At 48.7% G+C, this 15,632-nt stretch overlaps 1 protein-coding gene across 2 annotated transcripts in view; it reads left to right on the top strand.

Annotated features, from left to right (window-relative positions):
* LOC130682208 (glycoprotein Xg-like) overlaps positions 1-6,082 on the top strand; it is a 33,189-nt gene extending 27,107 nt beyond the window's left edge. For both annotated transcript variants that reach the window (XM_057496337.1, XM_057496338.1), the window contains 2 exons: positions 793-909; positions 3,152-6,082. In XM_057496337.1, coding sequence (XP_057352320.1) covers positions 793-909; positions 3,152-3,168 — 134 coding nt within the window. In that variant the 3' untranslated portion in view covers positions 3,169-6,082. The remainder of the gene's footprint in view (positions 1-792; positions 910-3,151) is intronic.
* Positions 6,083-15,632: the final 9,550 nt, after the last annotated feature.

Here is a 15,632-nt window from a genome sequence, read left to right as displayed (position 1 = left end):
GTGGACATTTTGCCCCAGAAAAGCCCCCAAGCATCCTGCCATGTCAAAAAGACAGGGGCTGGAGTCCGGGAGGCAGGCTGACCTGTGCTTTGGTGGTACATAGGGGTCCTGTGTGCAAGATAGGGGGGTTCCCCCTAGACTTGGCTGGGGTGCGGGCAGGGAACATTTCCTGGAGGCAAGAATGTCCAAACCTTGTGTCCTGGGAGCCTCCTGCAGGGGGTCCCACATATCCGCCCCCCACTACACGCCTGGTGCTTGACCCAGGCCGATGGAACACACGGCTGGTTCTCTCCCATGGACGCAGCCATGTCTCCCTTTGGGGTGGAGTGGGTTTCTGCCACACAGGTCCCCCACCTGGGGTCTTTGGAAAACCAAAATTTCCCAGTGAGCTTGCCTTGAAGGCATCGATGTCCAGTGGGCACCAGTGCCCAGAGCCCCACTGTACATTGAGGGCAGGACACTTGGTTTCAGTGTGTTTTGTGGGGTTTTCTTTTTGCATGACTAAACATTCCAAGTCTAAAAAGGTACAAATCTGACAACCTAAACAAATCTCCCCAAAACACATCAGAGCGGCTTCTGTGCGCTTCTCTGCCTTCGATGCCCCAGACGGGACCGGGCAAGCCGCGCGTAATAAAATAAAAAGCTGAGCAGAACCTGTTCCTCAGGTTTCTCACTGAGATCTGCTGTTTTTTTCCACGGATGTGACAGTGGGGAGGGCGAGGGGACATGGGTGCGGAGCCGTTTAAAATAAGCGTTCTTCTCAGAGGACTGTGCTCTTCTCGACTCTGGCAGGCAACACAGTAGCGAAAATCGTGTCTCCCATCGTATCGGTGGTGGTGGTGACGCTGGTGGGCGCGGCGGCCAGCTATTTCCAGTACAACAGGAGGAGAAACTGCTTCCGGACACACGGCAAGTTGCCCTCCAGTTTTGGAGTTCTCATTCTAAAGCGTGATGAAAATATTTTCTGGCGTATTTCCCTCGCCCTGGTATTCTGGTTAAGTCCGGGAGTGACCCCCTGGCCCCATGCATTGATTTTTAAGTTGGTGTTTTATCACAGACACATGGGAGTGTCACAGAAAACAGTGCATGCATTTTAATAGAGGACGTTTTCCCCTTATTACTTTAAAATACTGTGCAACCTGCATGATTTGGCATGCCGGCAAACTGTGTAACTAACTAATGCACACTGGACATTTCCCAGTGAAATTTTGAACAGAAGCAAGTCAGGAAAAATACTTGTGTTACACCTAGAATGTGCGCATCTTTGTGCCAAGAGAAACCCCCAATTGTCAAGCTTTCTGTCGCATTCAGAGGCTACATGCAGACCCTGCAGAAATGGGTGGGGGTCCTCTGGATTTCTGCTTCAGGGTGGGGTCCTCGCTCCGGGTTTGAAGGCTTGTGCCTGGCTGGATGCACTTGGGAGCAGAGGTCCTGGCTGCCGGTGCCTGAATGCCCCAGAGACCCAAAGGGAGGGTAAGAGTTGAGAGAAGGATGCTTTATTGCAGAAACAGCAGCTCAAAATTTAACTGGGGGGCGGGGGGAATTGCAAGGTTTGGTCCCAAGACCACCCATGTCTGAATCTATCTGGGCTTCGCCGGCCTCTCCCCCAAGGCTCCTTCCATCCTCAGAGGAAGCTATGAACCACAAGCCTATTCTGTCTTTTTTTCTGCATTTTTGTGCCTTCAAAACCCTCAAAACCTGCCGGCGGCCTCCCTCTGCTGGTGGATAGGAGGTACTGACTGATGCCGGGGCAGGCAGACACCCCCACGGTTTGCAGGGGAAACTGACCTAGAACCTGCCATTAGTGGCTACGCACCTTGTTATTCACACAGGCACCGTGCGTTTCCTTTGGGGCACCGCTGGTGGTGACCTGTAAGCCCTCGTGAGCCCCTGAGCTCAGGGCTGGAACAGGTGGGGGGGGGGGAAAGGGAGGCATTTGTTCCAGGTACAGAATGTTAAGGGTTAGCAGGGGGGCACCAACAAACTCAGTTGTCAGGATGCATCGTATTCTAGTGCAGTGTGAAAACCCGAATCACGACTTGGCAAAGTCTGGCCTGGGTCTCGCTGTCCGTTTGCATAAAGTGTTCTTGGAACCCGGGGCCGAAGTGACAGGTATAAAGGCAGGGATGCACAGATCCATGCAAGCCCAGACTCCGCCTTTTTTCAGATTGCGAGCCTATCGTGGACTTTGTGGCGCATTCATTTTGATGTTGTTTAAAACATGGCGTTCAAGTGTTACTGTGTATCTTGATTTCTGAGTTTTCGGGCACCTGCTGGAAGTTTTTGTGTCCACGTGTCTCAGCCGATTTGGATTTCAGGAGCAGGTGGAGGTTTTTTTGTTTGTTTGTTTTTTTAATGTGACCCACGCCTTTCCAGTTTATGTGAGGTGGAGGCCTTTTTTGGAAGCCCTTTCCTGTGTTTTCGGGAATGACACAAATATCCCACCTACTTCTTTAATTGTGTTTCTATGGTAACATCACCAAGTCCACCCAGGACGGAGTAAGTCAGGGGTGCACACAGGCTGTCCCGCCACGAGGGGACCCCTCCCAAGGTGGGCAGGACCAGTGCTGGGTCGGTGTGGTCTTGCTGGTTGCAAAACTCTGTAAGTGGTCTAAGAAACGGGAACCCCCAGATGGGAGGCAGGGCTACCACGGGTGGACCAGAAGCTTTCGTGCTAATGTCGCCCAACATCCGTGAGTTCCGTCAGCGATGTCACCTGTCTCTGAAGGATGGTTGACATGGTCTGTTGACCCATGTAGGGGATGAATTGCAGTGCACTAGCTGGGCAGCTGTTTGCACGGCGCAGCCCCACCCTGAAGTGTGAGCAGCTTAAAGGGCCAGTGTTATGAGGACGGGGCCAACTCCAGGGTGACCGATGTCTGTCCCTCAGCGTGGACTGTGTGACCATCATGCCTCATTTTTATTCTGCAAAACAGAAGTAGCAATAACTCTGATATCAGAGATGAGGATGTCTAATGGGACCACATCCCCAAAAGGGGTTCATACAAAATTCATTTCGACCAAAACTATTATTCACGGTGCTTAACAAACAGCAAACAGTAGAAAGGATAATAATGCTTTAAAATCCATCCATAGAGTTTTTAAATTTTCAGCCTGGAGATGACATTTTCCTCCTGATCTTCCCTTACAGAACCAGAGAACATCTGAGGATTTCAAGACCCACCAGTTGCCTTAAGAAAATACGAGTCCAGACGAGTACACCGTTTATCCCTCTTGTGAAAAGTTCTTTTTTATTCTTGGTGCCATCTGCCTTCCCAGAGTGGCTTCTGTCCCGCTCAAAACACGAGCTGCCTGACCAAGCGTTCCCACCACACAGGATACATTAGATGGCCCAGCTCTGGGCTGTAAAAAGGTTGCTGACCTGTGGGTTCGACCACAAATTTGGACTCTGTTTGGGGTTGCCAGCTGCCTCATGGGGTGGCAGGCACATGTTTGTCCCCATGGACCTCATCTGCATGCACAGTGGCCGTGGAACAGCCTGGGGTCTTGGGTGGGGATGTTGTCTGCTTCTGAGAAAGGAAGAAGGGGGTGCAGGTTTCAAACAAGCTGAAGCCAGAAGCATGCCTTCCGTCGCCATCTTCAGCTGCGTCAGAAATCCTGGGATGTTCACCTTGCAGGTGAAGGGGGAAGGGATGACTCTCCCCAGCAATGTGAGCATGATTTTCACAAATATGCATCCTCACTCCCTGGAGAAAACCAGAGCTGGAATGTCAAATGCAAAATCGCTGGTTCAGACCATCTTGGGGAATGGGTCTTCGGATCCTTTGTCATGTGAAATCTTACGGTTTCCATGTTCTCTGCAAACCACAGAACTGCGATGCAGATATGCACATGTTGGGTCTTTCCGTGTTTATAGACTCTGATGCTCTCAAGGTACTGATTCTTTGGGCAACCGCATTCTTTCCCCTGGTGTATGCTTTTAATTTTTACGGGAATACAAAATCTTAAATCTTCAAACATCTAGGATGAATATTCACTCTTGGCTTCTGTTCTAGTAATACTTCAGCGGGGAGGAATGCGGGCAGTTTGACCTGTTGGTATCGTGTGATTCAACCGAAGGAAATGTTCATAGAAGTTTGCAGCTTTGCCCTGAAATTCAGAAGCAAAGATGAGGACATGCATTGCAACGTGGACCTCAAACAGGATCTGTGAAAATCTGACTGTTCATGCGGGGTGCTCACCCTTGTGGACTGGGAACTAAGTCTCCCAAGAGAAGGCGTCAAATGCAGAAAGCATTTCAAAAAGCCTCCCAAACTGGAAAAGAACTCTGAACTAACTTGAGACTTAAAATCAGACATCCCAGCATTACGCGTCTCCATCATGAATTTCTGTACGATAGGAACGATCTGAAGGCAGCTCTATTTCCGATTTGAATACGAGGATTCTCCACGTTTGTGCATATTTTCTTCTATGTGACCAAGTTTCAATATGTGCGTCTCAGTGTGATTTTAATGGACCCTTTGTTAAAAAGCACACGTGTGGGTGTATATATTCGGCCACACACACGGTTCCCACAGACGCATATATCGCCACGTGGAGCTGAAGCATTTTCAAAGAGAATTCCCCCCAGTTGCTGGAACTGTCATAAACAGTTTCTCCATTGTCATCAACCATCGTTCAATGTGACATAAACGTAAAGGGGAGAGTTGGGCTTTAAAGCTTGTGTTGTGCATTTTGGGTTTTCCATCTCCTTTCCATATTTAGGTTTATAAACCTAAACGTGTAGAACAGGAGTGGAAGGGTGTACACATCGTGAAGCGGCGTCACTTTGCATGGATCCCGTAAAACCCTTTCTGGTCTCCGTTGTGTGGCCTCGGGTGCACATCCCCCCTGGGGTGGTCTGTGATCAGTCCTGATGGACAAGGTAGATGTTGGAGAACCGGATGGCATCTGGCGTCAGCCAAAGGAGGAAATAGTCTCGTCAGCCCACTCGGAACAGGATGGATTTTGAATGTACAAAAATAGTGGCAGAATTATGGGATCGCACTCCCCAAATAACAAGAACAAAGAATGGTTAATGTTCAACCTAGTAAAAATAGACTGTATTTGGCTCACTATCCCTGGGAGAGTCTTTTTTCAGGAGTGACCGGGGCCACCTGCAGGGGCATTCTCCCCACACTGCAAAGAGCAAGAACTTCCCAGTCAGTCCCAGTCTTTTGAAAGGGGGAGAGGGCAGCATTGATCGTGGGGCATAAAAAGCCCCCAGTCCTGTCCTCTTCCTGGAACTTGAACGTGCGTGGTGGTCTGGAGGTGACTCTCTTCACGTTGCAACAGCCGCCAACAAGAGGATGGATGGTCACCATAAAGCTGCATTACCATTTCCACTTTCCTACATACACTGAAAAAGCAACTTTTTTCTCCCCAAGTGTAACCCGTGCTGGACAAATCTTTTCCAGCTGCAGGAGAAGACAGTGTGGACATGCTCATTCCAGTGTGACTAAGTTGGAAGCGCAAACCACACACACACACACACACACACACACACACACAGCATTCATATATCATTACAGCTTGAATTGCATCCCTCTGCCCAAATTCTTGTGTTCGATTTCTAACCCGCAGGAACTCAGACGTGACCTTATTTGGAAATAGGGTCCATGCGGAATGTAATTAGTTAAGGTCGCGCAGGAGTGACCCAGTAGGACTGGCATAAAGGGGAAATTATAAATGGACTGGTAATAAAATGTATTCATAAATTGACATATAACACTGTAAAATATAGAAAGGGGGAATTTGGACACCGACAGGCACAAGGAGCGTGTTGTGTGCAGCTGGGGTTTAAGCTGCCACATGCCACGGAGACCCCAGGAGCTGTGGGAGGGGCCGTGGCCCCGTGGACGTCTTGGCCTCAGATTTGCCCCCTGCAAAGCTGGGAGACATGGACTATCTGTTGTTGAAGCTGCCTGTTTGTGGGACTGTTTAGGCAACTACAAGACACTCCTCATCCCTATTGGGTATGTGATTTCTTCTCATTTAAGAGACATGATGGGGATCCGTGTAGCCTGCCTGCAGAGGTGGTCTGCGAGGCCCATCATGATTAAACGCTGGACTCGGAGGCTCACCTCAGGGGTTCGTTCACAGGCTGGCTTCTCCACTTGGGGGCTGGGTAACATTAGGCAAGTTCTACACCCTCTCTGGGCTTCCTTGACCTCAACAGAAAAATAGAATCTGCCTCATCCAGCGGTGGGGAGGGTGTGTGAGCTGATGTAGGAAATGCATCCCGTGTAGGGCCTGGTAGGGACAAAGGGCAGCAGATGCAATGGGGACAAAAATAAAAATTAGCTTTTTATCTTAAAGAGAAGGAAACTCATTATCATATAAATAGGGCCTTGTGTAGAACTTGGATGAAAGTTGAGACTAATGAAATCAACACCTCAGAAGGGGATCAAAAGCACTGAGTGTTTGACAATTGTGGTCATCACCCCATTCCTGCAGCCCAGTCAGCCTAAAGTTCTCAGCGTTCCCAGCTGGTCACTGAGGACTTGGGACAGTTCTGGCTGATAATGTACATGCCACCTCCATTTTTGAGGATGTATGAACCTCCTGTTTTCCAAAAATAGTATCTTCCAGCACGGGAAGTCTGTCTTGCTTTTGGGGAGGGATTGGTGCCCCCGTGGTCCGGATGGAGGAACCCTTCTCCTGGGTGGATTCTGTCCACATACCCTCTTTAAACTATTCCTGCCCTCATTTCTGCAAACTAGCAATAGAAAGATCCCTTTTCAAATGTCCCCCTTTTAATGTTCCCTTGTTTTCTTCTGATGCATGCATTTTCTTAAGATATCAAGGTTTTCTCATACAACAGAGTCGCCAAACATCGTTAGCCTCTTACGATAATGGCAAAAAGCCAATCGTGCTTCCTGACAAGATCTCACTTATATGTGGAATCTCAACCAGCCAGACTCAGGGAAACAGAGCATAGACTGATGGTTGCCAGGGGCTGGGAACTGGGGACTATGGAGAAGCTGGTTTACAGGTACAGATTTATATTGTAAGATGAGTTAAGTTCTGGGGACCTACTATTCAGCATGGTGACTACAGTGAACATGTATCTAGTTAACTTAAGTAGTGCTTGCATGTTGCCAGAAGAGTAGATCTTAAATGTTGTCACCACGAAAAAGAAATGGGAATTACATGGTGGGGTGGAGGGGTTTGCTAAAGAGTATGGTGGCATCATACTGCAATATATAAATGTAGTGAATGACCATGGTGTACTAAGGCTACGGTGGCATCGTACTGCCCATGGTGTATTCTTATTAAACTTCCACAATTTTATTTGTCAGTTATATGTCAACAGAGCTGGAAAAGCATGTTCTTTCTGACTTTCCTGCAGGCATTTTTGCTTGGATTCTGTAGATGATGTTTTTAGTGACTTTGGAGAGATTCTCCTCTTTCTTTCCATGGCAAATTCCCTATGAATGTAATTTTCTGTGATAATTCATATTGTTTGCCAAACGACTTTGTGTTTTTGCTAACCATAGGGAATCTGACTTTCACATCGTGTTTTCTTTCTACTGCAATGCAGCTTGTTTATTTGGGACACTTTTTAATAGGATCTGTGTGCACATCTGCCACTTTACCTTCTTTGAGATAATTTGCTGTACATTTGGTTGCTGTTTCATCCAGAGATTGTAGAGCACCTGATTCAGCGTCTTCAGGTGTCCTTGTGATTCACCTTTGAGGAGATCTCTATTGCCTCCCACCTGTTCCCAAATCCAGTTCTTAAAAAAAGCATCTTTATGAAACCCTGAAGATGGGAATACCCATCCAAACCACCTTTTCTTGCTGTCTTAGGAGAGCCAGTCACCCCTAAATCTCACATCCGTCTTTTTCTTCCTTGACAAAAGTCACGTGGAAATGTCTTGTGATGCAGAGAATGGTTTCGGGTCTCACCAGACCTTTTCCTATCAAGTATCTCAAAGCGGTGTTGAAACCGGTTTTCAGGCGTGCCCAGATGGGGCTCGGCTCACGCCGACAGGTCTTCAGGATTCAAATTCTAATCATAGCAGCGAACCGTGTAATTCTGTTCTGCAAAGCCTTGCTCTGAACCCGTCAGGCGTTTCCATACACGTTCAACCTATTTTCTCACGCCCCTTGAATTTTTCTTTCTTCCACGAGGCCCGCTGGGAGGGTCAGAAACACAGGTAAGGGAGTCATTTGAGGCTAATAGCTAACTTTCACAATTGGCAGCTTTCGCATCCTTTTCAAGAAGAGGATTCAATTCTTTTTTCGCTCTTAAAATGGTGACGTGAGACACGCGTTTGGGAGAGCTGCCGGCTTCGGTAGAAGGGAAGGCTGCATTCTGATGCACTTTCCTACTCTGAGGGGACAGTGGCGAGAGGCAACCATTTGGCTTTCCTGAAATTCACCATTTTGAGCTCCACTGATTCACCATTTCAGTTTATGGGCTCAAAATCTCTGAAAATAAAAGCAACCAAATTGGCAGCAAATTGAGAGAAGATAAAGTAACAGAGGCACGTCCGGTCCCAGGGAGAAGTCGTTCCAGGTGCTCCAACTTTCTACCTTTGACAATGTGTTTCTGGAATCCCTGGGGCTCTGGGGACATGCCCTGCATGTGAATAAGGCCTCCGTGCCTTGCCCAGATGTGGGACATGGTTGGAAAGTAACAATCTCTTCAAAGGGCTTTTTGACTACTTAACCGGTTTCACCTCCTAATGGTTGGTTTTCATGCTCCTGTGGTGCATGTAAGCACGTCTTCTTGGGAATTCTGACAAGGGATTGTCCTTTGCACCCAGGTACGGGGCTGCCTGGCCACTAGCCCTCCCTGAAGATCTGAAAATGCATCTGTTAAGAGCCCGGGGTCAAGTGGCACCTTTCCTGTGTCCTTGGCCACGCTGGTGCAGACCACGAGGTGACAGATTCCCTGTGCATGGATGATTCTGCAGTGGTGCACTGCATTTGGGTCTCAGTGATAATTGCTTTCGGAGCTCAGCAGATACCTCTGTTCCCATAAGATGGTTATGTCATACATTTTGCCCTCGCTGACCCGTTACAGAGCTCAGATCCTTGTTCTGTGCAAGAGGGCCGTTGTATGCTGCAGAACCACACGTTGTATTTCATGAGATGAATTTTCCATGCAAACGAGACCTTGGACCTTAGGAGAAAAGATGGGGGATGCAGAATTCCCAGGGGGAGAAAGGCCTCTTAAATTAGCAGATGAAGGCTCTGGTGTATGGGATTCTAATGACATTTGGTAAGGGAAAAACAAAGAAAAACTATATGTATTTTGTAAAAATGGAAATATATTTTACTTAAGGGGAGTTGGGCCTTAGAATATCAAAAATGTCATTTTTTTCAATATCTTAGTCTGAAGTTTACAGTCTTAAAAATCGTTTAAAACAAGCTGCCCTACAATTTCACAAATGCAATCAACGAGAGAGGGAGAGGTGGGTGTTAATGTTCACTGAATTTTATCATTAAAATTCCTTAAGATTTGCAAGAGAGAGAGAGAGAATGCTACAATTTCTATATCCATCAGACTCTTTTAAAATCAGGTTTCCTGAGGCCACCAAGTCCCATATGATTTTGTGTCAGTGAATTTAGGGGCAGGGATGACTGGGGAGTTGGGTTGTATTCCCCTACGACGTGCCGTCCTGGGATGAATTAGTAACTGCAGAATCCGGAGGATGTCCCAAGGGTATCTCCCACGCTGTGCCGAATTCTTCGCTGAGCCCCTGTAAGTGTGTGAGTAGTTTTAAAATTAGCTTGCATTTGCCATCCGCTTTGACATCCCATAGGGCACCTCTGAATTATGCATTTGCATAAATGTCATTACCATCTACCCTGGCGTTTTTAACACATAGAGTCATTACTGGTGGTGTTCCCCAGTGTCTTCATTGCTTCTGTAGGCAGAGAATGGTCTCCCATCAAGTTCCGTCTGAGCCACGCAGGTCGCCATCCGTAGGAAGGAACCCAGGGACGTAGAGTAAAGGCTTGGGAGATGCCATGGTAGAGAGAGAGGCATGGGGAAAACTGGGGAAAGGGGGAAGTTTCTGGGGCCAGGCCTGTCTGGTGAGCACTTACCTGAAGGTCAGACGCACAGGAAAATGTGTTAGCCTGTCCAGTTCCACGATAGGCACGAGTCCAGCTTCTAGTGTTGAAGCACGTGGGTGATCTGGGTTGGCCTCCCCCCAAGGACCATCTTCCTAATGGAGGCCTGTCCACTGCAGTTCCAAACATGGATTCAGTGCATTGCCTGGGACCCAGCCAGCTAAGGGCACATCTGTGCTTGACAGGTGGCTCCCGCCCCCTCCCAGCCATCTCCCGCTTCTTGAACAGGTGCATGTGTGAAGTGAAGGATAACTGCTCATCTGTGAAGAGCTGGGGATGCATAAAGAGGCCATAGGGGGAGACTGATTTCCCCTCAACTCGACATGAAACCACCCGGACCTGACTGACGACGAGCTTGGAACATTTCACTCCCTGGGGACAACTAAGTGCTGGCTGCTCAAGGGCTGGGGCTGTAGACAATGAGGAAATTGGGAGAGGGGGTTATTGTAATCCCAGCCGCCTCGCCCGCCCTCCCTGCTTGAAGCTTTGTTCTGTATTTCATATGCACTTCTGACGTCCTCTACAATGGGGCTTTTCATCATTTGATGTCTGGCTTTCTCGCCCACTAGCTCGTAAACCCCACAAAGTCCAGGGTGGATCCCCAACTGCTACAACTGTGGCCAGCATAGACTGGTGATCACTGAATATTTTATTGAATGCACATAATGGAAAAGTGTATGAGTGACTCTGTAGTGCTCTGCTTGGGCTACTATGACAAAATACTACATACTGGGTGGCTTAAAGAACAGACAGTTACTCTCAGAGTTCTGGAGATTCTGCCTGGTTTCCAGATTCAACATCAGAGAGACGACCATGTGGAGATGCTGCATGATTCGCTCCCGGTGACAGCCTCTTCCTGGCTGGAGAGGGTTGTGTCCTCACATGGCACCAAGAGACCCCTGGGTTTTCCTCCTCTTCTTATATGGACACTAATCCCATCACAGGGGTCCACCCTTGTGGTTGAAAAAGGGAGAAACATTCTGGCAGGCTTTTCAAATAATTGTGGACATTCTCTCTCGCTACACCAAAACTGGATAATTGGTAGTTTCAACTAAAAATGGTAACCCACCTAAAAATGGTAAAACTGTAAACAGAGTATCACATAAAGTGACCTACTGGAGTTTGGGGGTCTTTGGAGTTGGAGTCATTTGAGGGTTCAGTGATATCTTCAAGTGGCTGGGTGCTCTGTGTCTTGTGAGCCTGGCTTTGCAAGGCATTAAGCAGTTTGACTCATGGTGTCAGAGGGCTGCTGAAGCTCCAGCCATCACAGACTCATCCATTACAATCCAGAGGCCCAGATAAGCTCATGAGGCCCACTTCATGACCTCATCGCAACCTGATCATCCCCCAAAGGCCCATCCCCAAATACCATCACCTCGAGGGTCAGGGATAAACATGAATTTGGGGGTGGGAGCACATGCATTTGGTACATGTGGAGATGGCAAACTTCATTCAGCAGAAAAAGCATTTCTTCTTAGTAGTCTAGCTAAAGGTCTCTGTGTGGTGAGATCTGTGCATAAAAATTTTTATTGTATAATGAGATGTGCTGACTTTTGGAAGACTCCTGTATGACCCATGCATGATGCTGCAAAATCATAAAAGGATAAAACATGGGTCTGAAGTTCAAGATGAACCTGTGGATTTTAACTTTATAAAAATTCACTGATAGGTTTCCAGAGTCAACATTAGAGAAACTACCAATTATCAAGTTTTGGTGTAGCCAGAAAGAGCATGTCCCCAGTTATTTGAAAAGCCTCTCTTTTTCAACTAGGTATCTGTGTGAAGCCAGATTTTCTTCCTATTGAACAACATATTGCAACAGAATGAATATAGAAGCAGATGTCAGAAATCAGGTATCTTCTGTTAAGCCAGATAGTAGAGACTTGCAAATATAAAAACAATGTGCTACACTTCTGCGCCCCACCCAGGCCCAATTTTTTGTTTGGGAAAGTAGGCTTCTTTTTCCATAACAATATGTTATTTATGTAAAATGTAATGGGTTTATTGTGATTGGGCTGTCCTTAAACTTTTTAAATATCAACATTTTCAGTTCTAATTATAATAGAGAAAATAAGGGCATGTATAACCCACAGAAACAAAAACTCTTTGGATTCCTCAGTACTTTTTAAGATTGTCAGAGTCTTGTGACCCAAAGATTTCAGAACATCTGCTGGATTGGATAAATTAGGATGCTCTGAGGCGGAAATAACAGGAAGCCCATCTAAAAATGGCTAAAACCATAAAAATAGTATTACATAAAATGACCTACTGAGGTTTGGGATTTTTGGAGTGGAGTCATTTGAGGGTTGAATGATGTCTTCCAGTGGCCAGGTTCTCTGTGTCTTGTCAGCCTTCCCTTTGCAAGGCATTAAGCAGTTTGATTCATGGAGCCAAATGGATGCTGAAGCTCCAGCCATCACAGACTCATCCATTACTATCCAGAGGCCCAATTAAGATAATTTTCTCCCTGCTTTCCTATTTTATGAGCAAAAAATTTCCTTCTAGAGGCCACCAGCTGATTTCTTTTTCCTGATTAACACACAGACCCTTACTAAAATAGATCCGGTGAGGCTGCATGAATCCTGGAAGAAAATCCCAGCTATATCCACAGTGTGTAAGAAAAAAATGGTGGTTGAAGGGTAACCAATTGCATGTGCTATAAATCCTTTGCTTATTTCTGTATCAAGTTGCTTACAATTGAGGTTCTTTATATATCAGTATGTCAATCTTTATCAACACAGAAATATGGATATATAATTGCAATTGTGATACACACTCACATGTGTATGTGTGTGTGTGTGGTGTGTGTGTCTGTATGTGTTGCAAGCATTTTCTCTCATTCTTTTGCTTGCTTTTCCAGTTAATTTTAGGGCCTTTGTCACACAAACGTGTTGCACAATCAAATTGGCTGCCGTCTCCTTTTCACAGGAGCGCAGAGAAGAGGCCACCTTTGGCCGACCACCCCCACGGTGGACGAGCCCTGCAGCCCAGCAACGCCCACGGCGGGGTTTAAAAATGGCCCTAGCCTTTGCTCAGGGGTCAGGGAGGATCGCCTGTGGCTTCCTGCCCTGGGCCCTGCTTTCTGAGCCCAAAGCTGGAGAAGGAAGGAGCCGGATGGTGTGACTGCTGTGGAAGTTCATGTTGGGAGACGGAGGTACGCTGCTGGGAGGTCTTAAACCTCCCGAACAACTCTGCAGGGACCGCATTCTCTCTGGCGGCTGTCCCCTCCCCACTTTGTCCAAATACCAGAAATCTGAGTGCTGGTTGTCAAGCCTGAGTGTGCAGTGGGGGGCTTGTTAACACAGGGTATCTGCCCCCCAGACTCAATTTCCTGATGTTTGAGAGTTTGTGGGGCCTGAACATGTGCGTTTCTCAAAACTCCCAGGGCAGGCAGCTGCTGCCAATCTAGGAGTGACCAGGGCTCGCTCTGAAAGCGAAAGAACGGGAGCCGCCGGTGTCACCCGCTCCGTGGTGGGGGGGTGGGGGGGGAGGGACCTGTGCCCAGGGCGATGCTCATTTCTTGCTGGGGCACCAGCCACCTGGCCTTCTTTCTTGCACTCTTGGGAGCTGCAGTGAATTGTCAGTGTCCCAAGGAAACTTCCACTTTGGGGGGGCTTCTATCTCAGGGGGGAAAGCATTACAGGGCGTTGGTTCAGGGATAGGGTGGACGGGATGAGCTGTTCTGTGGCTTGCGTTTCAACATGGCATCGAAGTTGCACCCAGCTTCCCCCAACCCAGCAGGAAGGTGCCACCAATCCCCAACCCAGAATGTGTGCCGTGGAAACCTGCCAACCGCTCTGGGCGATGCGATCCCCTCCTGCCCTCAGCCGATTCTCATTCTGGAGACCCCCTGTCAACACCGGGAGGGATGCTCCTGGCATCTGGGGGGTGGAGACACCCTACATTGCACAGGATGGCCCCCAGGACCGCAGAGACATCAGCTCTGAGGAGTGAAACACCAGGAGGGTGCCTGGTGCAAACTGACTTTTGCTCCTGGTAAGATGCCCAGGGGCTTCTGAGCAGCTTGGAGAAATGTCAGTCAGGCAGCGGGAGTGGGAGGCCCCAGGGAGCCCTCTCTCTGCCCCTCTAACCCGCTACCCTGCCAACAAGCCCCTCCATAGAGAGGGTACATGTGGGATGGCAGACCCGTGGCTGGGCTTGAGGCCTGTTTTCTTGATCAGTCCATGGGGAGACCCCCGGAACAAACTTAGGATGCTGTGGGGGCAATCGTGGAAGGTGGCATGGCCCCATTTCTTTTCTTGGGACCTGACAGAGATTCAGCTCATGGTTGGCCTCCACCCAGAAGGTTCTGTCTTGCCACAGGGCACAGTTTCCCAACAAGGGCTGACTGGGTCCCAGAAACCACGGGACAACGTCTGGAGACATTTTCGACTGTTGCAACTGGGTGGGAGGGCTTCTGACTGCTGGCTTCTGGGGTTCAGAGACCAGGGAAGCCCAATGCCATGCAGTACCCCAGGGTCATGCAGCCCTGGGGTGTCACTAACGAATCTGGCTGGTGGGTCACTGGTCAGCAAGAAGACAATCTGGGGATCTCAGCCTCTGTGCATGAAGGAGGAAGGGCTAAGTGGGTCATTTCTAAATGCTTCTTGTTGGAAGGCTGTGGCCGCTTTGCTTAGGGTGTGTGGACACAGAAGTTTCAGAGGCCTGGAAGTCAGGGGGGCCTCCTGGGGCCCCTCTCCTGTTGCAGGAAGGCTGACAGGGGATAGGCCACCGGGGCACTGCCTGCAGAAGGGGGTCCCCACTGGATCTGTCTCAGATCCTGGTGCTTGCTCCAGTGGTTTGGGGGCTACAGGGGTTTCTAGGAGCCCACTACAGGTATTTTATGGCACCCCAAATGAGTTGAGCATGTGCACACAGCCCACGGGAGCAGGGGCCCTCTGAGAGGTCTATGCCCTCTCTCTGCTGAGAGGGGAGATACTTTCACCGCACAGCAGACATGCCTTCTGGAGATGGCCAGTGCAGAAAAGGTCGCTGAGGAGGCGGGGCCCTGCCCTCGTGTTTTGTACATGACCTGGATGCGATTTCTTAACAGCTCTGGGCCCATCGGTGACGTGGATCGGAAAACACCGCCGGAACCTGTCTGCCAAGGCTGCCTGCTCTCTCCCCGGGGTGCTGCCTCTGTGGCCAGGTGTCTCTAGGACCTGAGGATCTTTCTCCTTGGTCTCTCCCCTTGAAGCCCCATCTTCTCCAAGGCAAGGAAGCCCCGATGGCTTCTAAGCATGCAAAGGGGTCTCACTGTGGGAGTTATCTTAAAGGGGGATCAGATAGAATTTAGCAACGCTCTGCTCTGGGGAACCTTTGTTCTTGGAGAGTCTGAGACTGGATGGATAATGAGATCGGACATTGGTGATGTCCTCTCGGCATGTTTAAAAGCATCTTGTCTCACTTCTTGAGACTAAATCCTATCAGTTATCAAAATGTGAGCTGTGCGACCCTAGGGAGGGGGGGTGGTCCCTGACACCCGGAGGTCTGGGTGGGGGCAAAATGTTTTTCATGGCAATGAAACGAGGTCTGTGGATGTC

Source organism: Manis pentadactyla, chromosome Y (assembly GCF_030020395.1).
Source record: "Manis pentadactyla isolate mManPen7 chromosome Y, mManPen7.hap1, whole genome shotgun sequence".
Lineage (NCBI taxonomy): Eukaryota > Metazoa > Chordata > Mammalia > Pholidota > Manidae > Manis > Manis pentadactyla.
The sequence above is the reverse complement of the archived record's forward strand: the minus strand, read 5'-3'. Positions and strand labels throughout refer to the sequence as shown.